Here is a 27,825-nt window from a genome sequence, read left to right on the forward strand (position 1 = left end):
ATCAGTTCAAGTATATATATAAAAAATAATCAGATTCTCTTTTCTTATATATATTAAAAAAAAAATCAGATCTAGCTACCATCCCTCCTCTCTCCCTTTCTCTTTCACTGTGAACCTAGAATCCAACCTTAACATTCGAAATCCTTTGTGAAACTTAGTCACCATTCTATTGCCAAATTCTTCTCCTCTAATAGAGGGTACTTCATCGCCAGTGAAAACAGACTACGGTGCCGTTGTTGCCCGTAGAAGGTCAGTTCGTTTTTCCTCGATTCTCTTCTCCTCAGCGTCGCACGAAGGTTTGTTTAGAGATGTTGCATCATCACTGCAGAAGATTACATCATCGTCATCTCTGTCTCTCTCTCTAACATCTCTCTCTCTCTCTAACATCTCTCTCTCTGTAACATCTCTCTCTGCTCGGCTGTGAAGTATTCGCCATACCATCATCTTTCTTCCTCCCTTGCTGCAGAAAACACTGCTGCCTCAATTTATTTTGATTATTTTATTAATTTTATTTATTTTAATTTTTGAGTTGTTAGTTGCTGATTTTTTTTATTCCGAGTTATTGATTTTGGTTGCTAATTTTTTAATTTTTCTGATTTTGAATTGTTGATGGTGTTATGGTGCAATGATTTACTGCATTGTGCTAAATTTTTTTATTATGAGTTGTTTATGTTATTTTTTTAATTGTGAGTTGTTTATACTAGAATTTTTTTATTTTGAGTTGTTTATGTTGATTTTTTTTATTCTAAGTTGTTGATTCTCTTTGTTAATTTTTCTAATTCTGTTGTTAATTTTTTGTTTTTATAACTTTTATGAAACTAGAATAACTGATAGTGGTAGAACATTATAATTTTGTCATTTACATACATTTTAATTTTTGTTAGCTATAAATATTGATGTTTTAGAAGTTGTTTGTAAACTTTTAAGGATAAATTAAGATAATTTATTATGTAAAATTATAAAATCTTAATTTTTCTCAATTTAAAAATAATTAATTTAAATATTTAAAATTATATATTAAAATTTTAATAATTTTATTTTATATTTAAATTAAACACGTTAAATTTCGATTAAATTTCGATTGAATCTTTAAATTATTAAACTAATCACTCTACTGATTCATTGACCAATTTGATTTTCATAACCTTTGTAATTATATTGGTCTTTTATATAATATATTGGTCCATTCTATGATGGTTAGAGTGGCTATGAAATTTTTAGAACACTTAAAAGATATTGTTAAAATTAAGTTTGTTCTTTTTTACTATTTGTAACACTTTTATTTTGGCAAAGTAAAAAAAAATTATCAAATTAAAAAATACTGCCAAATGTTTATAAAAAATATAATAGCATGTAGTGGCTAATTTTTTTATATCACTGAAGTTTGATGATCTATTGTGAAATAATATTTTGATTATTATATTATGCAAAGTTTAAATACTAGCATAAATTTTATTAAAAAAATAATTTAAAACAACATATATAAATATATGACTCATTCTTAAAAGAATTTTGTATTTTTTAATAATTAAATAAGTCTTAATTCTTTATTTATTATATTTTATATCAATAATTTAAATTATTTAAAAAGATAAGTCTACTTCGAACTAATAATCACTTGATTTGTAAGATTATAAAAAAAATAAAGTCCAGAAGTTACTAATTTATTGGTTATTTCTAATAGTGTGTTATTTTTTAAATATTGGAGTGCTGCACTCCATATTTTCACTAGAGCACATTTATACTTTTCATAAATATATAATAACCTATTTGGTTATTTTTAGTTAACGTTCACTTAAACTTTTCTTTTTCTACTCACTTAAACATTGGCTTTTTTATTGTTAAGAAAAGTATAGGCAGAAAATAAAAATATTAAATAATGTGAATAATAGATATATTAGATGTTTAATAGTAATTTAGAGCATTAATTTTTTATTTTTTATGTTATTAATATGTATAAAATTTGAAATGATTAAATTTTATATTTACTTTAAAAAAATTTAATATTTCTACTGGTAGAATAGAGTATGATAAAATATTAGAATTTAGAATTTTAAGGTGCAGATAGAGTTAGAATTGGAAAATTCTCAACTCACAAATAGAATAGAATAGAATTTTAATAAAAATTTTAAGTTGCGGATAGAATTAGGATAGGATTTCATTATCAGCCTTAAATACCACGCACTACTTGCATGAACCAATTGAGTTAATTAAGAAGTGAATGAATTAAAATGGTTAATTAATTAATTAATTGCAGGTTCATTCTCCCGAACGGCGGTGAATTATGCAGCTGGATGTGAAACATTGGTGTCAAACATAGTGATGGGAATGACAGTGTTGATATCGTTGCAGTTCATGACAAAGCTTTTGTATTACACACCAACTGCCATTCTTGCTTCGGTCATCCTTTCAGCACTGCCAGGCCTCATAGATATCAATGAAGCTCTCAGAATATGGAAGCTTGATAAGTTTGACTTTCTTGCTTGTCTTAGTGCCTTCTTTGGTGTACTCTTTGCATCTGTGGAGATTGGTCTTCTTGTTGCGGTAATCAAATAATAATAGTTAGGGTAAATTATTATTATTTTTTTTGTTATGTTTAAGTAAAATTTTAATTTGATTTTTAATATTTTAAATATTATCATATTTTAATTTTAAAAAATAAATGGATTAAATATTATTTTATTATTAAATTTAATTTAAAAATTTAACAAAAAATCTTTTTATATTAGATTATTAATAAGTCAATTATATTTATCTATTAAAATCGAATATTATATTAATTTTTAAATATATTAATTATTCATGTAAAAACTAAAATAAAATTTATTAGTAAAATATTAAAAACCAGAATAATACTCTACCTTAATCATTATTCTCACTTCTACATGCTTTGACTATTGATGTGTACTTTTCATGTTTCTATTATTATTCATTGTTTGATATATTAGTAAAGTAAATTTATTGTTAATATGTGTCATAAAAGTATATTTTAAAAATATTATAAAAAGATATTTTATTAAAAATTTAAAAATTTCTATTATCATACTTCTAAAATATACCCTTAAAATATATGATAGCTAAATCGTTAATGTAATACTATAAGAATCAATAACATTCAACAAATAATTTAGTTTGCTCCTATAATTATATTTCTCTTGACTATTTTTAGTGTCCCACATTTATTGGTGCACATGTATCAGTGGTTTTTTAGTGAACAAGTGTCTCTAAAAATGTTAAAAAAGAAATATACTAATAAAGATTTTATTGAAAATTTAACCTTTCTTTATACTTTAAATACACTCTCAATATATTAAATGTATTAAAAAAATTCAATTTTATATATGTACTGAACAATTACTCACTTGTTAGCTAATTCTTAGCTTCTTTTTTTTTTTTTTGGACTAAAAGTTGGTTTTGAAATATTTATATAAATTTTATAAATACTTAACTTAAAATCAATTATAATAAATAAATTAATTTGAAATTTTATTTTTTTTAAAAAAATAGATAGTTCATTGAAAAAATTTATTTGAGTTATTTCAATATCTAGTTATGTATTTAATTAATTTTTAGGCTTTATGATAAGGGAAATCACATAAATAACATATAATTATTGTTTAATTGAAAACTAAATACTCGTAGTGTAACATTTATGTATTACGGGTGAAATTTTTTTTATATTAATATTTAATTATACATAAGTACATAAGAAAATTAATTAAGTTGTACACTCATTATTTTTAAAAATAATCACTTTTATTTATCTTGTACCATCTAATTATTAAGTGATAGTATAAAAAATTTATATGAAAAGTGCATAAGAATTAAACTCTAGTTAAACTTACTATTTGATTAAAATATTTTAATCATTAATCCAGTAGTGCTAATCCACTAATTATAATTATATATTTTTCTCTTTTTGATTGAAAGAATTATATTTCAAATAATGTTCATGATCCTTCCACCATAACAAATAAACTAAAGATAAAACATAATGATACTTTAGGCTGCGCTTGTTTCTGAGAATAGGATAGGATAAGACACTGAGAACAGGACAGGACACACAAAATTTTGTGTTTTTGTATTCTGTTTGGTGATAAACTAGAACAAATTATGAAAATCTAATTTATTCTCATTTTTTTTCATTAAAAAAATTTGAGATGAAAAATATAATAATAAAAAATATAATTATGAAAAATTAACAAGAATAATAAAAGAAAAAATAAAAAATAAATTGTGTCTCTTGTTAGTGTTTTCGTGTCCTTCCTATCAGGATGGACACAAAATATACTAATTTAGTGTCTCTGAACATATTATCTCTGTCCATGTCTTCTCTGCTAAACACGATTTTGTGTCTCAGTGTCCCTATCTCAGTATCCTATCTCTGTAAACAAACACAGTCTTAAATACCTAGCTAATTGTTATCAAATCAGAAATACATTAATTTAATAGATAATACTATAATAAAGAGAGAATTTAGGTAAAGAGTAAAGGTTTTTTTATAATAAAAAATTAAGAAAATAAAGATATAATATTCAATACACACTCTCCTAAAAATTTAGTTATAATCGTTGCTTTTCGTCTAAATTTACTCTTCAATGTTCATCCAAAAAAGTTTCCTAATTTAGTTACTATTGAAAATAATCATGAAACGCAATATGTTTTTTCAATTCCATTTCATCCATTGGTGGACACAAACGAGTGGATAACCTATTAGTCTATTACTCCAATTGGCTTGAAATTAAGTGGTTTCTTTTTCAGTGGTTTCTATTATTTAGGAATCTGTTATGTCTGGCCAAAATAAGGAAAGAATTTCAACTATGTAATCTTCCCCCGATTTTCCATTTAATAAGCACAACACCACCCCACCACTTTAATTATCGGACCTATGTTTTTGGACCAAGTATATGATGCAAAAATGCTATATATGATGCGTTGAAAAACTCCACTGCCTGGGATTGATGTTGAAAAACTAACGCCAACGTGAATATTATTCTCCATTTGGGAATGACTTAATTTTTATGATTAATTATATTATAAATGGCATATAATAGTCCTTTTCCCTTGCTTTAATATTTGCTTTATTTCTAAGGAATTGTTGACATTAATTGACTTCGAGCATCCTCACACTTGCACAAGATTCCCATCAACAAGACCAAAATACTAATAACAATATAATATTGCTGCTTTTCTTTTTCTTACAAGTGTTTTGTTAAAGAATATTTTTATGAATGTCATGAAACTATTTCTTTCGACGTTTTCTTAAGTTGTTAGAAGTTTGTCATTTTTGAATTTACATGATTTTTTTTTGATAAGCTTTATTTCTTTTTTTTATTAGTTTTATACTAAAATTTTTTATTTGAAGATTAATAAGAATTAAATTTTAGAATTTTAAATTATAGAATTTTTTATACTATATATCTAAGAGTGTATTTAAAAAGTTTATTTTAAGAGAAAAGAATTTTAATTCTATTAAAAAAAATTCAATTTTATTTTTAATTCAAATCTATAATTTGAAATAATACATAACTTTGATAGAATTTTATTCTTATTGATTTTGATGTTTACTAATTTGTCCTTAACTTAAAAATGATTGAATACTTTTGTAAGAATATTTTGAATTTTTTTAATTTTTAAAGCTATAACTATGAAAATAGAATTGAAAATCAAATAGTCTAATTTATAAATAGAATAAATATGAGAATTAAAATTCTCATTGGAATTGAAATTATTAACTTTTGTTTGTTTCAAAACATGAAAAAAAATTTAATTTTGGAATGAATTTTGATCCTTAACTTTCCAAACAAGCTCTAAAACTTAAGTTGATAAGAGAAAAATAAATGATTTAAAATATTATTTATACATTAAAATTAGTCACAAAAATTAATATCGTGTATTTGTGTATAAATAATACATGTGTTGTTTAGTTTATTTTTAATATATATTTTATATTAATAATTAATTTTAAAGATTAATTTTAGTATACACGTAATATAATCATAAATTATTGTACCTGTAATAATGAAGATATATACTCAACAGACAAAAAAAAATTCAACTAATTTATTTCAGCAGAAAAAAGTTTATTTCCATCCTTAATATCTATAACAAGTGTATAATAATAATTTTGATACAGGCATACGGCTGAGTTAATAATTTAGTAATTAATTTTCTGCAAGTAGCTTTACTAGCTATGTCAAACAATAATAATATATATTTATAAATACTTTTTTTTGTTCCTAAGAATTTATCACAAACTATTTATCAATAAAATAAAACTTTAATTTTACTATATATCTTCGCTAATCACATATATTATTATTACACATATTTAATTAATAAATAAAAGGTGAAATAATAAACATGTGATGTAACAATACTATTGATTGTGCTAATTTATAAATGAATTAATTTATTGGCAGGTGGCAGTATCGTTTTCAAAGATAATTGTGATATCAATACGACCAGGGACAGAAACTCTAGGAAAATTACCGGGAACCGATTTGTTCGGTGATGTTAATCAGTATCCAATGGCTGTTAAGATCCCTGGCCTTCTCATTATACGTCTTAAGTCTGCCTTGCTTTGCTTTGCAAATGCCACTTTCGTTAGAGAAAGGTATTTTACTCATTATTAATTTCATTTGCTACCATATATTTAATTAATTATTAGCTTAATAATAATATTGAATTTTGGTTTGAAGGATCATGAAATGGGTCAGTGAGGAAGAAGAATCGATGGATGACAAGGGAAATGCAATAAGCCAAATTCAATTCGTAATCCTTGACATGTCCAGTAAGTTTTAGATTTAACTCATACAAATTAGAACTCATGAAATAATTAGGAAGAATGTTAAAAGATTATCAGAATTTATTGGTTTTGATCATCAATTATTAATGTTTAAAAATTTAGGATAAAAATATATTGTTGAATTATTAGACTAAAAGAATTAGGTTGATAACTAAAAATAATAAGTTAAAACAATAAATTTTAACCGTCCAAACATTTCTCATAATTAAAAATCTTTCTAGAAAAAAAAGTTTTGTACATTTGTTTTTATCTCTCAACATAATATAAAATTTCTAATTCGAATTCGCGACCTTTTAGATAAGTATGGGAAGACTATGCCTTTTAGTTATTATAACTCATTGACAGTAAGAGACATTTCTTATTCTGAACTAATTTGTGGAGTTGAATTAGACACATTTAATCTCAATTCTAATAGTATTAGAATATATTCGATCGAATATTATTAAGTCATCAACAGAAATGGATTCTCTTAATTCTTTTTAACAATTAAAGGAGTAAAGTGTGATTTTTTATCATTAATTTTATAAGTAGAACATAAAAAAAACATAAAAAAAAAATAATAAAAGATTCTGATCACACTTTACTCCCTTAATTTTTTTAACAATTGAAAAGATCCATTCCCAATCATCTACTTATAAATGTTTATGCTCTAAATAAAGTCTAGATTGTTATTTTATAAAAAAGATATATTACATGTATGTTTCACATACATCTCTTAAAGGTAAATAAAATCTTTAAATAGTTTATCAAGACATTCTTCATTTTATAAACTAGATTTATTAGTTTTGCACAAGTATTAAAATAATTATTAAATTTTATTAAAATATAAATAACTAAAAGAAAAATACAAAAATATCCATAATAATATATTTTTTCTATTCCATTAAATTTTTCAATCTTTTATTCTATTTAATAATAGAATACATATAACACGTTAAAATTAGTTAATAATTTTTTGAAATTTGAAAATAACATTTAATTTGTAATAAAAATAAAAAATATATTTAATATGAAATGGGGAGAGTATAAATATTCGGAATGTACATGTGCCTCTACTCTCTGCTTCTAAATAACTATCCAGCCATTATTTTAACAAAATAAAATAAAATCCATTAACAAAATATCTTAGATATATACTTACTGCACTACATACAGTGGAAAACCCTAACTAATTAACAGAATGATGAGATAATATAATGTTTGAATCACAAGCTAATACTTTAATAAGATAAATTCTTTACCATTTTTTGCTAGTATGATTGATCAAATATGATATTCCATTTCTATATATAATATATCATACAGATTTGGTGAACATTGACACATCTGGAATTGCTGCTCTTGAGGAACTGCACAAGAGTTTGTCCTCACATAGGAAGCAGGTAACATGGCTTCTATTTTCTTACTTAAGCTAATAATTAAGCTATCTAAAAAGCTACCATTCAATATATGGTGCATGCTGCAGTGCCAATGATAACTATAATATTTTTAATAAACGTTGCTAAAAATTAAAATATTTTTTTATTATTTAACAATATTTTTTAATTTTAAAAATAAAAAAATATTATCAAAATATAAAAAAATATAACTTTAATTTTAATAATACTTATATAACCACCATACTTATTATAATCATAGGCACTATAGATTCTGCCTCAATATATACGTTGCCCTTTAACTCATCATATTTCTGAATAATAATTAATCACACCATCACCATTTCATAAATTCTTAATTAATATTTGAAATCATTGCCTTTGACGTATTATATATATATGGTGTCTTACCAGTTAGCCATTGCGAACCCAAGGTGGCAAGTGATTCACAAGCTAAAGGTATCAAACTTTGTCAACAAAATCAATGGCAGGGTCTTTCTCACTGTTGAAGAAGCTGTTAGCTCCAAGATCCAGTGCTGAGTTAACGTTGAAAATAAAATCGAAGAAGAATCTAGTCTTCTAATAATAGCTACTTATTATTGTCATGTTGGAATGTCGAAAATAAATAAGCATAATTAATAGTACTTCATAATTAATTATGATGTGAGACGGTGTGTGTATATTTTAGATTTCCTGTCTAAGTACGTACGTAACTTTATGTAAAAATATCAAAAGTACAAATCATTAGTGATGTGTGTCATAATAATAAGTCATCTTGTGATAAAGATGATGGGAGTTTGTTTCGGTCCATCGTTTGTACCCATTAGGTTTTTGGGATGGTAATGAGGAAGGTTGTGAAAACCGGAGCACTTATCGAATCGGTCAAATAATTGGTTTAATGGTTAATGGTTCAATCGGAGTTAAATTATGATTGAATCGATTTAATTAAATATAGAGTAAAAATATAAAAAATTCAATACATAATTTTAAAAAGTTAAATTCAATAATTTTTAAACTAAGATTCAAAATTTAACAATTTTATAAAATGAACAATACATAATTTATTATTAAAAAGTCATTAAAAAGTCATAAACAACTCCAGGTCCAGGTTTTGAATTTGATTTCCACCCTTATTCCATTTGTAGAAAAGTTGGTTCAATTTTTTCAGAAGGTACATAAGAGAATCCTATGTTTTGTTTTTTCTACTTATTAGTGTTATACATTCAATACTTGGCTGTCAGTATTTAAGTAAAATGTGAATAAGATTTTTATTTCGAGAATAAGTATGTGATAGGGACTCGGGTAAGTAGCCCAAGTCCATTGTTGAGTAGGGGTATTTTTTTTTCCCTTTCTTTTATTTGTCCCCTTCTCCAAATTTTGGTGCAGGTGAGTAACCAAATGCTACTTGAGAAAACTCGGGGGAATGACCAAAAGGGCTATTAACGGTTTAAACATGGATATGGTTCCTGATAGAGCACTATGGCCCACTTTAATCCATGTAACTGAACTCACTTACACTGTGTTTGGTTTAAGGGAAAATAAGAAAAAAGAAAAGTGGTGGAAGGAAAATGAATAGAAATTTTCATTTTCCTTTGTTTGGATACCAAAGAAAATGGGAAGGAAAAAAAATTTTGATGTGGGTCTTACAAAATTTTTTTTCTCTCCATTAGAAGCAAGAAAACAAGAAAGAAAATATTATTTTTGGTATATTTACAATACTACCCCTGATTCTATTATTATTAATAATTATTAATATAAATTTAGTTTTAATAGTTTTAATACATTATTATAATTAAGATTTATATTTAAACATTATATATGTATTAGATAAATAATTTATAAAATTATAATATTTTATAATATTCATAAAATACAATAAAATATAAATAAATAAAACTATTTATACTTTATTTTATTATAAGGGTATTAATGTAACTTTATACCATTATGATTTTCTTTTTTCTCATTTTTCTTCTCATCCAAACAAAAGAAATTTTTTTCTCTATTTTCTTTCCATTCATTTTCTCTTCATCCAAACAACACACAAATAATTCTACTTTTCCTTCTATTGTCTTTCCTCTCATTTTCTTTTCTCTTATTTTCTTTCCTTCTATTTTCTTTCCTATATTCAAACAAAACCTTAGTGGACTAGGCTTAGTTGCTATTGTTGGATAATATCCCAATGAATTTAGGGTTATGATATATGTACATAGCACTTCAGGAACTTAATCCAGAATAGTTTTCTAAGATGTTGAATATTAATTTTGAATTGTTGATTATTTTGTGGCTGTTCCATCCAAATTCAGAATGACAGCAATTCAGAATCCAAACTAATATATCAATTCATAGTTCATACAATTCATATGGCATTCAATATAATTAAATTCAACAATTCATCTAGTTAATTCAATAGAGCAGAATTAAAAAAATTGAACCTACATCAACAGAGCAGAATTCAACAGAGCAAAATTTTAAAATTGAACCTACATCAAATTTATTCAACATTACAGAATGATTAATCATATAATAAAAAAAATAAAAAAAAATTAGAAACAGAACAAGAACTCAGAAGAACTTTGCATCTGAAGAACATCAACCTACTTCAAATCTGCCCTAAATTCTTCACTGAATAAAAATTTAACTGAAAAAACAACATTACTCAAAATATAAACTCAAAAAGATTGAAAAAGTGAAAAACAGAAGAATAGAAGAACAAAGACAAAAACTCAAAAAGATTGAAGAATAGAAGAACTCAGTAGTCAGTACTCACCGCAGGAGAGCACAGAAGGCCAGAGGCCAGAGCAAGACGACGACGTTTTGGTGACGGTGACGACAACAAGCCGACGACCTGCGACGGTGAGGCTTCGCTCCAGCGTTTGTTTTGTTTGACGATGGCGTTTGTTTCATTTGACGGTGAGGCTTCGTTTGAAGGTCGACGAGATTAGGGTTAGGTTGGGAGGTGACTAGGAGTCTTTTTTGAAGAGGAAACTAGGAAAGTGGCTCACTGCATTCAGACTTCACTTCAGCCTTTTTCTTTTTTTTTTCCAGCACCAAATGACGTCGTTTCGTGACTTGGGAGGGAGAACCGGTGCTCTTTGAAATCTAGCCGGTTCGTCCGATTTGTCGGTTAACCATCGGTTCGGTCAGTTTTTTTGCCAATTTTTTGTAAAACGGTTTTATAGGTGGACCGAATCGGTTAGGTGACCGATTTCCGATTAGCCCGGTCTGATTTTCAGAACATTGGTAATGAGTCTCCACAGGAGAAGGCATCCCCTCAACTTTTATCTAGGGGTAACAAATAGGCTAATCCGCCTTGTGCTACTTCATCTAGTGAGGCGATTTCAAATTTTATTTCGCGAATTAGCGGGCTAAGCTCGCCAATTATTATTATTATTATTATTATTATTATTATTATATAATTTTACAATTATTTCAATAAATTTACAATTTTTAAAGATATAAAAAAATTATAATTTCTAAATTCACAAATATTAAAGTCTTAATAATTTTAAATATGTAATAAATATAATTATCAACCAAATTTTTTGAAATAAAATAATAAAACTAATATTGTAAAAAATAAAATAAATATATCCAAAACATATAATTAAACATCTTCAAGTCTCTAATCAATCAAACATAGAACATAATCTAAATTATAATTTAGAACATGACGGGCCCATCGGGAAAGCCCACCCCATCCCGCTGAAATCTGGGAATTAGGCGGACATTTTAATTATAGCAGTTTTAAATTTTCAGTCCGACCCGTCTTTTTTGGTGAGTTATCCGGACCAGTCCGGCAAGTTTCGCCCCGTTTGCCACCCCTATCCCCATCCTCATTATTTGCCAAAACGACCCCATTTCTATCCCATATTGTGACGAGTAATAGATATGTTACTCGGCGTATATCTGAATCATCGTGGATATTTGTGGATGTTTGAAAATAATTAAAAATTGAAAAAAATCTCAATTTTCAAATATTATCGTATATTAAAATTTTCAAAACACACTGCCAGAAAAAGGATTTAGCCACAAAAAATTACCCACGAATACATTAAAATAGTAAAGTTATATGTTAGTTCGTAAAATTTGCTACAAACATTCATTCCTGTAGTTAGGTTTTATCAATTTATCATAAATAACATTAACAGTGGCCTCCTAAACTACAAAATCGTTTCTTTTCCATTATCAACATTTTCTCTGTCCCTGTTTTCCATTTTTTTCTCCCTTCCCTTCCTTGAACTTGCGAGTCCTTTTTCCTCTACTTCTATCTATTTCTCTGAATCCTTCTTGTTGCTTGAATCTCAGATCTTATTTTTCTTCTTTATGTGAGTTGATCAATTGTGAAGCCGTCTCATTCTTTTCTTGTCATGGAGTGGCTGATGTTCCATCTATTTTCTTCTTTTTATTTTTTCTTCAATTGAGATTTACTTGCTGTTAGTAGTAGAAATTCTAGCTATAATATCATTATTGTTGTCACTACCTCGTATTATTCTGCTGATGCAGTCATCTCTATCGCAATCTCATTCTTTCTTCCTCTTTGGTGGTGCTAAAATTAGGGGCGATTTTGACGAGGGGTTGAGAAGCTCGACCACTCCTTGAGTTTGGGTTTCTTCACCGACATTGAGCTCAGGACAGTGCTTCAGGGAGATATCTATGACATTTTTCGTGGCTATGCTTCTAAAAGGCACTGTCTTTAGCCACATAATAATACTGATGCCAAGTTATTGCACAAATTGGATAGAGATTTGCTACAGCAAAAAAATGAATTTGGGCTTTTAAATTCTCGGACTTGTTGTCTCTCATTTGATAGGAACAGGACCCACCATGGCTAAGTCGTGTGCGATGAATCAATTTGGCATGATTCACTACAAGAAAAACATTAAGTATCGTTGGATTTACCGCCGGAATAACAAAAATTATCCGCCAGTAATTTTACCACTCCAATATTTTCTTTCCCACCTAATTACTGTCGGATATTGCCCTCGATAAATCCGACGATAAATTTAATTTTTATTTATGTTTTTATACACAATAGGTGGTCAAATTCTTTTGTTTATTTTTTATTAACTTTTTTTGCACAATTTGTAGTCAAATTCTAAATAATAGAAATCAAATATGATAAATTAAATATCAAGTATACAAAAAAATTAACAATAAAAAAGTAGAATATACAACGAAACAGTCTACAATAAAATTCTAATAACTAAAGATCCAAATAGTCTCGTCGTTATCATCTCCCTGGTCCTGCTAAGGCGGCGGATTATGCGATGATGTCAGTGCCCCTGTAGCAGCGCCGCTGCTGGTGCTGCCATTGGCCCGCATCTAATCTTGGTACACCGTCATCTATTACTCCATCCGCTGAAGCCGCTCTAACTCCCGTCTCCACTCTAGTTTGAGGAAATTTGTGTCTGAGACGTATGTGAGGATCTCCTGATACTTCTTCTTAAGCTATTGCAGTTGTTGAGTCAGTTGGTGAATGCTCCGGGTGAGCTCTAGTACCTGCTCCCTCAAATTAATGTCGTTTGTGAGATCGACGGGCCAGTTGGTGGCAGAGGCGGATGAATGTCTTAGTGTGGAGGTGAAGAGGTTGTCAGTGAAGAACGATCCCAGCCCATAGACACGGTTCTTGTATGGCTCAGATGTGATCTCAAACCAAACCGTGTTAGGATCGACTTCAGCTGCAGCGGAGTTGTTGTCGTCATCTCCAGTTTACTGAGATTGTTGGGTTGTGGTCACCGCCAATTTCTGCATGTAGGACTCCTATGTAACACATGTTATGATGAGGACTGCAGTTAATTGAAAATAAAACGTTATACCCTATGATGTTTACTCACATAATGATCTGCAACCTGCTGATAAGCAAATCTCTCCTTGTTCTCCTTTAAGTTGTGGGTGTACTTGAAGGTCTCCGTAATCGCCGCATCACGACTCATGACTTAGACTATGCAGGTTGAAACAACATGTTAAATCAAGTTATAATGACATTATATTTCAAAAACAAAATCAACTTAATAACAAATTGAAACAAATTACATACCGACCTGGCCTTTGTCTTCATAAAAGTCGTTGACCCACCAGTATACTTCGACGACTTGGCCGATACTCTGTTAGCTCTATTCGTGAGATGACGACACTAGAACCTCTCATCAGTCTCCTAATGGACATACAATGCCTTCTTAAGGCCTGGACGGAACTAAATAGGGGCAGTCACGCCGCTCACGTACGTCATCCATCATCTGCTGTAGTTGCCTAGTCATCCGACGGTCGAGGATCATCCTGATCATGACATCGTGCGTCTTGTCCTATATAATTTTTTTTGCATAAAGAGTATTTAACACTAGTTAATTAAACTTAAATACATAATTAAATAAAATAGAAGATATAAACTAAGTAAGGTTTGAATATATAGAGTTTTTACTGTCCACTTCTGGAACAATCACTCTCTGGTCTCAGTAGGGATCTTCGTGTAGCTCGACCACTGGTGGTCGTACATCATCTTGATGAAATTAGTGCACTCCTATGTACACACATTGTTATTTAACACAAACCTATCAATGAAAAACTTAAGATTAGTAGTTTACTAAAAAATTATTTGAAGTAATCTATAAACTTCAGTTATATTTAGATTTTATAAAAATTTTAGCAAAATTTTATCTATAAATAGAATGCGCCACAAATTCTATCCGTCAACAATAAACCCTAAACAATTCACAAATAAACCAATATGGAATTATATCACTTAAGCAGCAACATCCATCAACAATCAAGTAGTATGCATATAAAACAAAATATTTGAACCTAAATCCACTAACCTAAATCTAACTTATCTTAACAACCTAAATCCACTAAAACTAGAAAATTGAGTGTAACTAAATTAAACGGACTAACTAAAATAGTATGCATATAAAAGACTTAAAATAGTATTCACACTGTCAAATCATCAGGCCAAATAGTCATCCATATGATAGGATCTGGTGGAGGGTCATCTGGCTGGGATCCATGAGAACATTTTGGCACCGCGGTGTTTATCGCTAGAGGTGTCGTCATCGTCAAAATAGTGGAATACTGAGCAGACGGAGGTGGTGGAGAAGTCTACTGTGGTGAAACAGCCGAACTAGTTGCGAGGGTGCGTAGTAAAAGGAGCCACATAGTTGGGGTTAGAGACTATGATGAATGACTGATCATGTGCACCCATTGCCTGTGATGTCTCAGGAGTAGTCAGAGTAGAGGGTGATGATCGAGAAGTCCCAGGAGTACCAGTAGACATCCTTCCTCTACCACGACCACGAGGCCGATTCGTGACACCTTTGCCTGTCGTTATGTCTGCAAAGAGCATACGAATTAAATTCAAATTTGCATCCATTAAATTTCATTAAAATTTTTCAAAACATAATTCTTTACTTAGAACTAATCAAATTAAAATCTTATAAAATTCAAATTTGCAACAATTCGAATTTAGGGCAACATTACCGTCAGATTTATCAACATAAAAATCTGCTGGTAAAGCTTCACGGTGCTTCAAAATGCAGTGTTTCACTAATCCAGGGTACCATCCAATTTATCCTCCTATAAATCTGATGGTAATCCTCACGCCAATTATTTTTTTCTCTCCAAATATTACCGGAAAATTTACTGTCGGATGTTATAATTCGACGGTAATTTTTTTACTTGACAAATTTATGTCCAAATCCGCAGATAAACCCGACGCTAATGTCTGACAATAAATCTAACGGTAAATCTGCCGGTACTCAGCATTTTTCTTGTAGTGGTTCCCACTATTTTTCCTAATTTTTATTCAAATATTTCTCTTTTAATTTGGTAAAATTTTTGTTTAAATATTTTCCCTAATTTGTTTGGTGCAGTAGAAAATTACAAAGCCAGAGTTTTGGGAAAATCCTTTTCCAAGTAAAATCTAACTGATCTTTTCTTTTGTTATCATCTTTCAATTCCTGTGATTATCATTTTTGCTTATATTTTATAACTATAATTTCTTCTTGAATTGTATTCTATTTTTTTCTTATATTTTTTCATCTTTTCTGATTTTTGTTTCTGAGTTATATGGATTATATTTTGCCTTCATTTGTTATTGTTAGGTTGTTGAAAAGAGCCCTGTTATTTCTTGATTAATTGTTGAATTTTCCTTTGTTGTGCTTTTGCTGTGTGTGATTGAGGCCTTATTGTGTTGTGGTATATCTTACTCCCTTTCGAGTTATGGTGACTCTTTGTAATCATCAAATATAATTTTAATAGATCCTTTGAATGATTGATGCACAGGCCGGCTGACCCGATGGACGTCGATGAGTTCCTTTTCAAGACGACCAGGGGAGATGACGTCTGGTGGCCAGACCAGCACCGTTACTGGTACGACCTGTTCAGGGGCCCTACCAGGCACAGCACTTGATTACAATCGACGACCATCCAAACCTTCGCCCGACACAGGAGTACCTCACCTGGTGGCAGCATTCCTGCATAGTGAGACATCTCTCCGGTGATGACGTCCTCACCGATCCCAGAGCAGCAGCCCCACCAGCTGATATCCTCCCCACAGCCCCTGGTCATAGAGATGAGATACAGTTACCATGGGATGTCCCAAATCGAAGGCGACAGGCGAGGAGGCGACCTCGCGATGATGTCTGGAGACCAGCACGTCAGGCACGTGGTCAGCGCACTCGTAAGGACGGTGACAGAGACTAACAGTTGTCAGAAGAGGAGCCTGAGTACGCATGACAGAAGGATATAACCGAGGTTGGCATTCCCGATGCATATACAGGGCAGCTGTCCGATACATTTTTCGCTGACCATGAAGCTGACATGGCTACGAGGCTTATGCCGGGTATCTCCATCCCAGTCACCACCCGACTAATGACACCGCTTGGGAGCAGCCCCTGTTCGACATTGGATCCGATGTTGAGATAAACATGGATGATATGTTCTAGATCATCGGGGCGACCAATGATACGATGGATGACTTGGCCAATCATTATCACCTCCAGAGAGACGATACCGACATACCTGGGATATCGAGCGGTGTATCCACCCAGTATGGGACAGCTCTTCCAGGGTGCTACCAGACTCCTCCTCCACCACAGCACCAGTGTGGCTTTGCTCCGTCACTCTACTATCAGACTCCATCCCTGCCACCACCGCCACCACTATCCGATTCTGTCTGGCCACCACCTCCTATGCCTCCTCCCATGATTGTAGCAATTCTTCCACCACCCACTTGCTGCCGTCGGACGGCGTTAGTTACTATTATTGCTATGTATTTTGTTTATTGTTTATGTCTATAGACCTCCATCACATGTATGACTCTACTTGTTTATCCATGTTGATATATGCTTTTTTACGAAAATATTGTAACGTCATATATAAAACATTCTCCTATATTCTCGCATGTATCTCAGATTCACTGGCCCAAATCAGAGTACACGCATATCTCAGGTGCATCCAAGATAAGACTCGTACACCGCGTATCATAGAACGGGGTCAGTGCACCCGAAATGTGGCCATTTTTGAGAATGCCCCTCTGTATCTGAGATATGACTAACAATGCATTTTGGTAAATTCCTCCACGTTTATTTAAATCGGTAAATATTATATTTATTTAATTTAAATAAAAAATCCAACGAAGTAATCATTTTTTTTAGTTTTTATTTTGTTTATTATAGATGTATTTGAAAAACTGTATGCATTATGGAAAAAAGAATAAATAGACGTCAAAAGAAAACCCACAAAAATACAAAAAATAAAATTATTATAGATTCAAATTATAAAAAATTTCATCAAATTATACTTATCATAAAAAATTCTATCAAATTATAAATTACAAACTCAATAATTATTCTAGATTAAAACTTAAATTAAAGATACTAGATCAAAATGCCACAATTAACAATTTTTGTACTATTTGATAGAAAAGCAAAAAAAATTATTGGACAAAACTATCTTAAATTTAATTACACTCCAAGACAGCAATGATATTGAAGCACCATCCCAATTAAAAAATTTATACTTTACACTTATATTTGAAGTCAAAGTAAATGATTTTAACTATACTCTTAACAATATACTATTGCCAAGACATTTATTCCAACAAAAAATACTGAAACTTAACCCTTATTACAACAAATAAAACAGGTAATACAACAAAAAATTTATTTATTCAAAACATAATTTTTATTGTTCATTTATATTCTTCATTGATTATAGAAAACGACTTCACCAACATGAATATTATCAAACCTAGATGACATATAAATTAAGAGATTAAGGAGAAAGAAAAGTAAACGAATCTAAGACACATCTTCACATGAAGAAAATATATACATAGATGGAATAAAAAAAGACAATAGATCAGAAAATGTATACAAGTCAACGGATTAAAAATATCATGTCTCCACAAAAATATATGACAGGAAGAAAAAAGAAATAATTCCAACAAAAACCGAAAATAAAAAAGGAGGACAAACACTATATAAAAAGACTAAGTCAATTAATTATAACAAATACGAACATAAAAACAACAAATGAAGATGTAGCTTTGTACAACTTTAACATTAAAAACTTTTGTATTACAAAATATTTTAAATAATAAACACATCAAATTTAATATTAGTTTGTATATATTTTAATTAATTTTTAAATAATATAATACTTATTAAAATATAATATATACTATAATTAATTTATCACTCTGGGCATCGCGCGAGTCTCACTCTAATTAATAGTGTTTCCTGAACCTTTAACAATAGTGAACTCTTGAACTCAGTTTGGCCATGTTTCAAGCATGAATATGCCCACATTAATAGTGTAGGAAGTAGGAACACTTCGGGATCTTGTGTAACCTCCCTCCGTTTTTTATCCATTATCTTTCATTTATGTTCAGATACATTAGTTTTTGAATATATCGCTTTTTCTAAGTAGGAACGTTATCCAGAATCTGCAGCAGTTCCTTCAAATAAATTGGACAAATTACTTTCACTGACAATTATTTAGAAATCATGAAATGATCAACTACCCACATAATTTTAATAATCATCATTTAGGATGTGGTATTCAGAAGAGAAAATAGCCACAGCCTGTTATTTTAAGGATTTAACTAGTTGCAAATTGCCAAAGCCAAATATAAAATACATCAAGTAGAAGAAAGAGTTCAATTCATATGCTTCAAACAAGAGCAGCAGAGATTAGAGGGATAAGTGCTTTCTTAATTCTCTCTACAGCTGCCTGTAAGGTAGTAAGGGATGCAGCATAAGAGATGCGGATGCAAGTGTCATCTCCGAATGCACTTCCCGGCACCAGAGCAACCTGCAAATGAAAACACCACAAAACAAATAAAATTATTATTTGCGAAATGTGATGCATTAAACCTTTCAAAGCATCATGTCCATCAGCTATCTTAACTTTATATACATATAAGATGTTTCAGAAAAATAGTAAAACAAAATATTACTGCTGATACCTGGCCCTTGTCTAGAAGGTATCGACAGAGGGACTCAGAATTCTCAATTTTACCGAAACCATCAACTTCTCTTCCGTAGTAGGAGCTGAAATCAAGGAATAGATAAAATGCTCCCTGAAAGTGGACAGCATGGTATATTTACAAAGTAGAATAGCAGAGAACAGAAGGAGGAGAAACATCATATAGTTGAGTTTGTGAACCTGAGGTTCTGATATTTTCACACCATCCATCTCTCTAAAACTTCTAACCAAGAAATCTCTTCGTTCCCTGAATGCTTTCACCATGGTAGAAACAGCCTCCCCACCAGCATAGCCTAGCCCTAAGGCAGCAACTGCAGCTTTCTGGGATATACTACTTGCCCCTGAAGTGAACTGAATAAGATAATATGTGTCAGGCATCATATTGGGCGCATGTGGCCACGTGCATGCAAGCACACATATAGCATAAATCGTCCAACTCCAACTTAATCCAAATGAAAAATAGAAATTTTCTTCTCTCCATTGCCGAATCTTGCAAGACCCTAAGCATATAAAGATGTCTTGGAGCAACAGGAAACAAAGAGAAATACAAAGTAGAGCTATATTGTTGACAAAAATGGCCAACCGAAAACAATTACAACATACCTGACTTTGAAGCTTTCCGCATGCTGCAATAAAATGTTTCGGGCCAGCAATATATCCAAGTCGCCAACCAGTCATTGCAAATGCCTACAAGAACACAGTTCAAAAACATCGCAAGTTCATAACCAAGTTACCTGACCAAAGGCTTTATGCATCATGCCATAATTGACAACTATACTAACAAATAACAAATATGAATTGAGTAGTCAACAAAAAAAAAAAAGAGATCAACAACACCAAAAATAATGAAATACCCAAAAAGATATATTAATTTGAATTAAGGTAAGAGAACATATCCTAACAGATTAACCTTGGAAAAACCGTTCACAGTAAGAGTCCTGTCCCACATGCCAGGTAAAGATGCAAAGCTCGTATGAGTTGCTGGTGCATAAATTATGTGTTCATAAATTTCATCAGAGATGACCTGTATAAAACAGCCATAAAGATCTTCAAAGGAACTATCATTTAGAAAAAAACATTGACACACGTGATCTAGTCATGGAAGTATAAAGCTACCAGAAGCCTGGGGTGCTTTGCTACAATTTGGGCTATCTCTTCAAGTAATTTCTTTGGATAGACTGACCCTGTTGGGTTAGATGGCGAGCAAAGAATAAGTACTCTTGATTTTTCAGTGATTTTGGATTCAAGGAGTTTGGGATCCAAAAGAAAATTATCAGATATGCTGGTTGGAAGAATCACAGGTGTTGCATCAGCCAATCTTGCCATTTCTGGGTAACTCACCCAAAATGGGGCCGGAATAATGACCTGAAGAATTTACAAGACATGGTAATGTAAACCGCAGAGTTTGCAAAGGGAAGAATGACATAAGATACATCTTTCATAGTTGTAAACATAACACAGAATGGAGCAATCTTTCATTGGCATATAAAGCTTGCTTGACCCAAAATATATGATAATCAAATTTCATGAGTACAGCAGAAAAACAATACATGGAGCAAGGGGTTCAGAAATGAATGCTGAGTTACAAAATACAAAGTCAGTTGATCAAAACAAAGGCTTGTCACTAAGTTCAAACAGATCATGGAATCCTACTACAAGTCTGTAAACACATACAAGAATACAGCATCAAAAGGAGAACAAAGCTAAAGCTTGTATATTGTTGAAGTCAATTTTTTCCCCTAACCCTGTATTTCAGCACAAATTTAAAGCACACTCACCATTTTTCTTTAACTAGCCTAATGTCTTCGCAAGTAAGGTAAAGAGCCATTACATACCTCATCGCCCGGTGAACAAACTGCAAGTACTGCCTGAGCAATACTCTGCTTTGCTCCATTGCTTACCACAATCTGATCAGGAGTATATGTAATTCCATTCTCCTCTGCAATAAAAATTCAGGAAAATTGTCAAAAGCCACATAAGCCCCCATCTCAAAAAATCAGTAAAAAACAATTAACCAGAGTAAACCAAACACAAACACTTGAAGTGCATGAATTAGCTAACCCTTCAACTTATGACAAATCGCGCTGCGCAATTCAAATGTTCCGGCATTAGGGGTGTACCTTGTGTATCCTTCGCGAATAGCATTAATCCCAGCCTACCATACTCACCACACATTAATCAAACATTCACATGATCATTACTTCATGATCATAATTTCATTATCATACACCTAAATCAAAAAGCAGAAAGATGCAGCAATAAAGTACAATTCACACAAAAATAAAATGAGAATTCACCTCAGCTATGACGGCAGGTGTATCGAAATCAGGTTCTCCGGCGGCCAAGCGAATAACCGGCACTCCGGCTTCGACAAGAGCAGTGGCCTGGTCACTTATGGCAACAGTCTTGGAAGGCTTAACAGCATTAACCCTCGGACTCAAAGAAATATCAACACCAAAAGATTCTGAATCTTCAAAGCTACTACTCTTCGCTTTCACAACCGCCACAAGAGCTCTTCTTCTATTCAGCTCAACACGTTTTCCCTTATGCACCGTTCTACAGAAAACACATAATATTCAAAAAAACAGTTGCAGAGGCGGATATTAGAAACAAATGAAAATGGAGCATAAAGAAGAAGAACTCACATGAAAGGAAGAGATCTACGAGTAGGTGGAGGAATCACGGAATGGAAAGAGGGGCATTGATCTCCGAATTGGGTTCTGGAGATGGTAGCGCTGTTTAGAGTATTCGCCATTGTGAATTCGATTGAAGGTGTTATGATAATACGAGAAAGAAAGGTGAAAAAAAATGCAATTGAAGTAACTGAAATGAAAAGGAGAAGAAATGAGAAAATTAAAGGTAAGATTCAAAGAAGAGGGAAGAGGGGGTTGGTGGGAGAAGAGTTAGTTGGTGGGTGGAACCAAAAAGAACTAAACTAACTTTATTAATAGATTAATAGTCGTTCAAGTCAATAAGATTGAACTCAATTTTTACACGGATGTAGTTTTTGTTTTTTCGTTAATGTTTTGGGAGTGAAATGTAAAGTGAAGTGAAGATAATTAGTTGGGACTTGGGAAGGGGATATTTAAAAGGGTATTTTGGGCTTAATTATTAAGAGATAGAAACATTATTACTCATAATTTTTTATCATGTCACGTCTTCCAACGTTCAATATATAACAATCATGGACCTAAATAATTTTAAGGTTCCTTATCCTTTTAATGATTTGGGCTCGCCAGGATCGATATGCATGTTTTGCTTCAGAAAATAATTTCTGAAATAACAATCATTATTCATTGGAAGTTCATCGTGCACCTTTATATTAGGCTAAACAAGTATAATATATAATCTCTGAAAATATTATCCTCAATTAAGTGATGACTTAAGTAGATTAAAAAGAAAAATGATAAACTGAGATCAGTGAGATGGTCAATAAGGGAACTCGCATACGGTTTTTTTTTTTTTTTATTTCTCAATATGCGTAATTTCTAAAATATTTATCAATTTAAATTTTGAAATATATTTTGATGTAAGGTTACAAGATAAATAAAACATACATGTATTTCTAATGTACTGTATTTAAGATATGAAAGAAAATTTAATACGTTAATTTCGGGTGCACTCAAAATGCTCATTTAAAAAATTGATGTGCATCTAATCTAAGGGGTATGTCTAAAATAAGCTCAACACTTATATATTTATTAAATGTGTCACATTTATATAGACCATTAGATTTTATTAGATTAAAATCAAAGACTAATATAAAAGAAGAACATTGATAGATTCTAATAAATACAGAATATCATAGTAAATAAATGTTTTAAATGACAATACTTTAATATACAATACTTTAAATGACAATCGAATCTTTTATTCTTAAATAATTAAATATAAAATATATAAATACAAAATATCTAAATATTTTTTATTTATTAAAATTAATTATTATACAAAATTTTTTATAATATTAAAAAATTATATTAAAATAATATTTTAAATTATAACATAAAAATATAAAATAATTAAAATTTTATTTTATATTACTTGACAAATAATTAGATTATTATATTCAAAATTTATTAACTAACTATTTTTATTAAAAATATTATTATATAATATAATTTTTCATAAAAATATTTTTAAAATATAATTTATTTAAAATATTATATGTAATACATGATATATATACGTAGATTATACAATCCTATATAAGCGTAAATTATATTTTAAAAATATTTTTATAAAAAATTATATTATATAATAATATTTTTAATAAAAGTAGTTAATTAATAAATTTTGAATATAATAATTTAATTATTTATCAAGTAATATAAAATAAAATTTTAATTATTTTATATTTTTATGTTACACTTTAAAATATCATTTTAATATAATTTTTTAATATTATAAAAAATTTTTGTATAATAATTAATTTTAATAAATAAAAAATATTCAAATATTTTGTATTTATATATTTTATATTTAATTATTTAAGAATAAAAGATTTTGTTGTCATTTAAAGTATTGTGTATTAAAATATTGTCATTTAAAACATTTATTTATGTACTATGATATTCTGTATTTATTAGAGTCTATCAATACTCTTCTTTTATATTAGCCTTTGATTTTAATCTAATAAAATCTAATGACCTATATAAATGTGACATATTCAATAAGCACATAAGTGTTGAGCTCATTTTAAACACGTATTCTAATCTAAGATATGTGTTAAGTTATTTAGGAATTTTTACATCATAAATATAAAAAAAATAACATTAATTTTTAATTTTTTAAAAAATTGAAGACAAATAAATCTTTCTATCAAATTATTCTTTTCTTTAAAATTGCATTGCATCCAAAATACATATATACTAAGAATTTTTTATTATAAATTAAAAAATTCTTTATTTTTTAAATAAAAAAACACATTAATCACTAATACCAATTTTTATATGTAATTCGCTTAATTTCATGACAAACTGCATGTTACTGTCTTCAGTTCGCCTAGTGATTTGGTGACTTAGAACCAAGTAATACAGTTCGCCTAGTAATGTAACAACGGAGTGAACTTCGTCCAATTATAAAAGATGTTCTTTCTCCTCTGTCATTATCACCTTTTTTCTAAAAATTCACTCTCTATTTCTCTCTCAATTCCCTCTTTCCTTCTCTCTCAACTACCCCCTTCATTATTTATCTTTTACTAGGTTAGTTTTCCTCTTTTTGAACTAACTTAGGTTGGCCGAATTGTCCACTCACTTGTCCGCTTAAACAAGTGTTAGAAATGACCCTTAAATAAAACTCAGATCCGCGACGTATTAGTTCTTGACCTGTCGGGCCAAGAAATACCGTGAGCAACCAAAAAAAAGTTTTCTTCTCTTTGTTCTTGTTTTTATTTATTTTTTATATTATATTATTTAAATATTTAATTTAGATAATGTTAATGATAGTATTATGTAAATTGATAGATTATTATTATTATTATTGTTGTTGTTGTCGTTGTTGTTGTTATTTATTTTGTTGGTCTTTATAGTTTCACCAAATTTTTAATTAGGTCTTTATACCTTTTTTTTTCTTTTTAATTGGATCCCTAAACCATTTTTTTTTCAATTAGGTTTCTCCTGACACCAAACGTTAAAGAAGAACAAATTTATTATTATATCATCGTTTATTTTTTACAATTCTCTCCTACACATTAGGGTTTTCCTCTGTGAACGCTCATAGATCTAAGCTAACTATTTTCAGAAATATCTAGCTCCAGAAAGTATTTTTAGGTGATGATGGATTAATTTGGATTATTCCTCTAAAAATGACTTCGACTACTAACTCCGCACTCTCCCTATCCAAAAGCTCAGTAATCAGCAACAATGGGAGTGACACCATTGCCAATGATGATAGAATGTTTTACGTCCAAAAATTCCTCCATGAAACTCAACTGGCTCGAAACTACAACAATAAAATCAACCACCAACAAGAACTATCTCCTTACACCACCCATCTTTTCAATTTATATCTCCACCGATTCCCACCACGTCGACCCTCTCCACCTCCGTGACCTTTGCGACATATGCACTACTCTTTCCACATGTTTCCAAACCACATGCGGTAGAGGATCAGTCCCTCTTTCTCGATACTTGCAAGCTCCGTTGTTTTCTTCGTTGTTTGCAAGTCTCATCATGTTCTTATCGCTGATGATAGTGGTGACAATGGAAGTTTTGGGACAGAGAATTTAGTTGTGTGACGTTAATGACTCTTTTCAACGATGAATTGGTGAGGTTTGGGTGTACCGTGTCGTTTCCAACTGCGGCCTCACTGCTTCAATTTATGATGTCATGGTAACACTTACAAAAGTCAATTAAAAAGATGATCTTTACCTGTTTGATAAAATGCCCATGAATTAAGTTTGATGGCAATAAACACATATGAGTTGTAACATATTTTGGTTATTTGTTATTTGGTTAGTACATCAATAAACGTGTGCACAATGAAGGGATGAAGGAGGGAGTGAAGGAGAAGGATTTTAGTCTAAGTGTGAGAATGACTAAGAAGATGGTTAATTTTGTCTTTATGAAAAAAAGAAAAGGAGAGATAATTAGGGATTCAGAGAAAAGTTAAGGTATCTTCAATTTAGGAACGAAATATTCTGTTAAACTAAATATTTTTATTGCGGTAGGGATCTAATTGAAAAAAATAAATGATTCAGTGATCCAATTAAAAAAAAATATAGGAATCTAATTAAAAATTTGACAAAACTATACGAACTACTAGAATAATTAAACCTTGTTGTTGTTGTTGTTGTTGTTGTCGTCTTCTTCCTCTTCTTCTTCTCCTCCTCGTCGTCGTCATAATCGTAGTTGTTGTTGTTGTCGTTGTTGTCGTCGTTGTCGTCGTCGTCGTTGTTGTTGTTGTTGTTGTTGTTGTTGTTGGGATCTTTCTGGGCCAAGTTTCCTACGCTTCTGTTGCACCGGCCGAGATCCAGGATATACTGCAAGTTTATGGCACATTAGCTTGGGGTCTATGCCGGGCATGTCTACGGCCTTCCATGCAAAGAGATCGGCATTATCCTTTAGGAACTGTATCAGTGGCTCCTTTAAGTCTTCCCCTATGTTTGTTGTTTTATCCTGAGCATCCCCGATCTGGACTTCTTCAGTCTCACCTTCAGGTTATGGACAAAGTTCTTCACGAACTCGAACTCCCCCGAGTTCAATGGTGTTGATTTCCTCTCTTCTGGGATTGCCTTTAAGGTTCAGACTTTTGTTGTAACAGCGTCGCGCAAGCTTTTGGTCTCCTTTTATCATGACGATCCCTTCTGGAATCGGGAACTTCATGCACAGATGTAGAGTGGAGACTACTGTGGCAAGCTGGTTCAGTGTTGTCTGACCTATTAAGGTGTTATAAGCTGAGCTCACATCAACTACGATGTAGTCTATGTTTAATGTCCTTAACCGAGTTCCTTTTCTAAAGGTTGTATGCAGTGAGATGTATTCTAGTGGTTGAATTGGGGTGTCTCCGAGTCCGAACAAGCTATTCGGATATGCTCTAAACTCTTTTTCTTGTAGGCCGAGTTTGTCGAAGGCGGATTTGAACAAGATATCTGTGTAGCTCCTTTAGTCTACCAACGTTCGGTGGAGATTAGCATTGACGAGTATGACGGTAATGACCATGGAGTCATTATGCCTTGGGATGATGCTTGTTGCGTCTTCTTGGATAAAGGTAATAGTGGGGAGGTTGGGTGACCTGTCCCCTTCTCCGACATGATATACCTCTTTAAGGTATCTTTTGCGAGATGATTTAGATATCTCTCCTCCAGCGAATCATCCATTTATCATATGAACATGTCTCTCAGGGGTGTGAGGTGGACGTTCAACTCGTCCGACCTCTTCATCCCTTCTTCTCTTTCTTAGTTCATCCGTTTTATTGGCTAAGAACCGATCTAGTCGCCCTTCTCGTGCCAACTTTTCTATGATATTCTTTAAGTCGAAGCACTTATTGGTAGGATGTCCGTAGATTCGGTGGTATTCACAATACTCCATCCGGCTTCCTCCTCTTTTGTGTTTTATCGGGCGAGGTGGTGGGATCTTCTCAGTGTTGTATATCTCTCAGTAGACATCCACAAGAGACACCCGAAGAGGGGTGTAGTTGTGGTATTTTCTAGGTTTC

General features: G+C 30.8%; 2 protein-coding genes and 2 pseudogenes across 2 annotated transcripts in view; 3 read left to right on the plus strand and 1 right to left on the minus strand.

Annotated features, from left to right (window-relative positions):
* Window positions 1-8,992, plus strand: part of LOC107624498 (sulfate transporter 2.1) — a 32,391-nt gene extending 23,399 nt beyond the window's left edge. Inside the window, exons 8-12 of the mRNA XM_016326990.3 lie at window positions 2,258-2,544; window positions 6,423-6,616; window positions 6,702-6,793; window positions 8,114-8,190; window positions 8,599-8,992. Coding sequence (XP_016182476.1) covers window positions 2,258-2,544; window positions 6,423-6,616; window positions 6,702-6,793; window positions 8,114-8,190; window positions 8,599-8,724 — 776 coding nt within the window. The 3' untranslated portion in view covers window positions 8,725-8,992. The remainder of the gene's footprint in view (window positions 1-2,257; window positions 2,545-6,422; window positions 6,617-6,701; window positions 6,794-8,113; window positions 8,191-8,598) is intronic.
* A 7,522-nt stretch (window positions 8,993-16,514) lies between these two features.
* On the plus strand, window positions 16,515-17,477 carry LOC148579402 (uncharacterized; annotated as a pseudogene).
* Window positions 17,478-19,177: 1,700 nt separating this feature from the next.
* LOC107623376 (bifunctional aspartate aminotransferase and glutamate/aspartate-prephenate aminotransferase) lies at window positions 19,178-22,729 on the minus strand. Its single transcript, XM_016325611.3, has 10 exons — window positions 22,314-22,729; window positions 21,966-22,224; window positions 21,730-21,823; window positions 21,504-21,607; window positions 20,785-21,033; window positions 20,579-20,692; window positions 20,272-20,355; window positions 19,849-20,019; window positions 19,649-19,762; window positions 19,178-19,494 (listed from the first exon to the last, which is right to left on the minus strand). Exons 1-10 carry the CDS (start codon window positions 22,421-22,423, stop codon window positions 19,354-19,356), a joined length of 1,440 nt encoding a protein of 479 aa, XP_016181097.1. The 5' UTR covers window positions 22,424-22,729; the 3' UTR covers window positions 19,178-19,353.
* Window positions 22,730-25,532: 2,803 nt separating this feature from the next.
* LOC148579403 (uncharacterized) lies at window positions 25,533-26,350 on the plus strand (annotated as a pseudogene).
* The last annotated feature ends 1,475 nt before the right edge of the window (window positions 26,351-27,825 follow it).

This window comes from Arachis ipaensis, chromosome B10, assembly GCF_059453495.1.
Source record: "Arachis ipaensis isolate K30076 ecotype BB chromosome B10, ASM5945349v1, whole genome shotgun sequence".
NCBI lineage: Eukaryota > Viridiplantae > Streptophyta > Magnoliopsida > Fabales > Fabaceae > Arachis > Arachis ipaensis.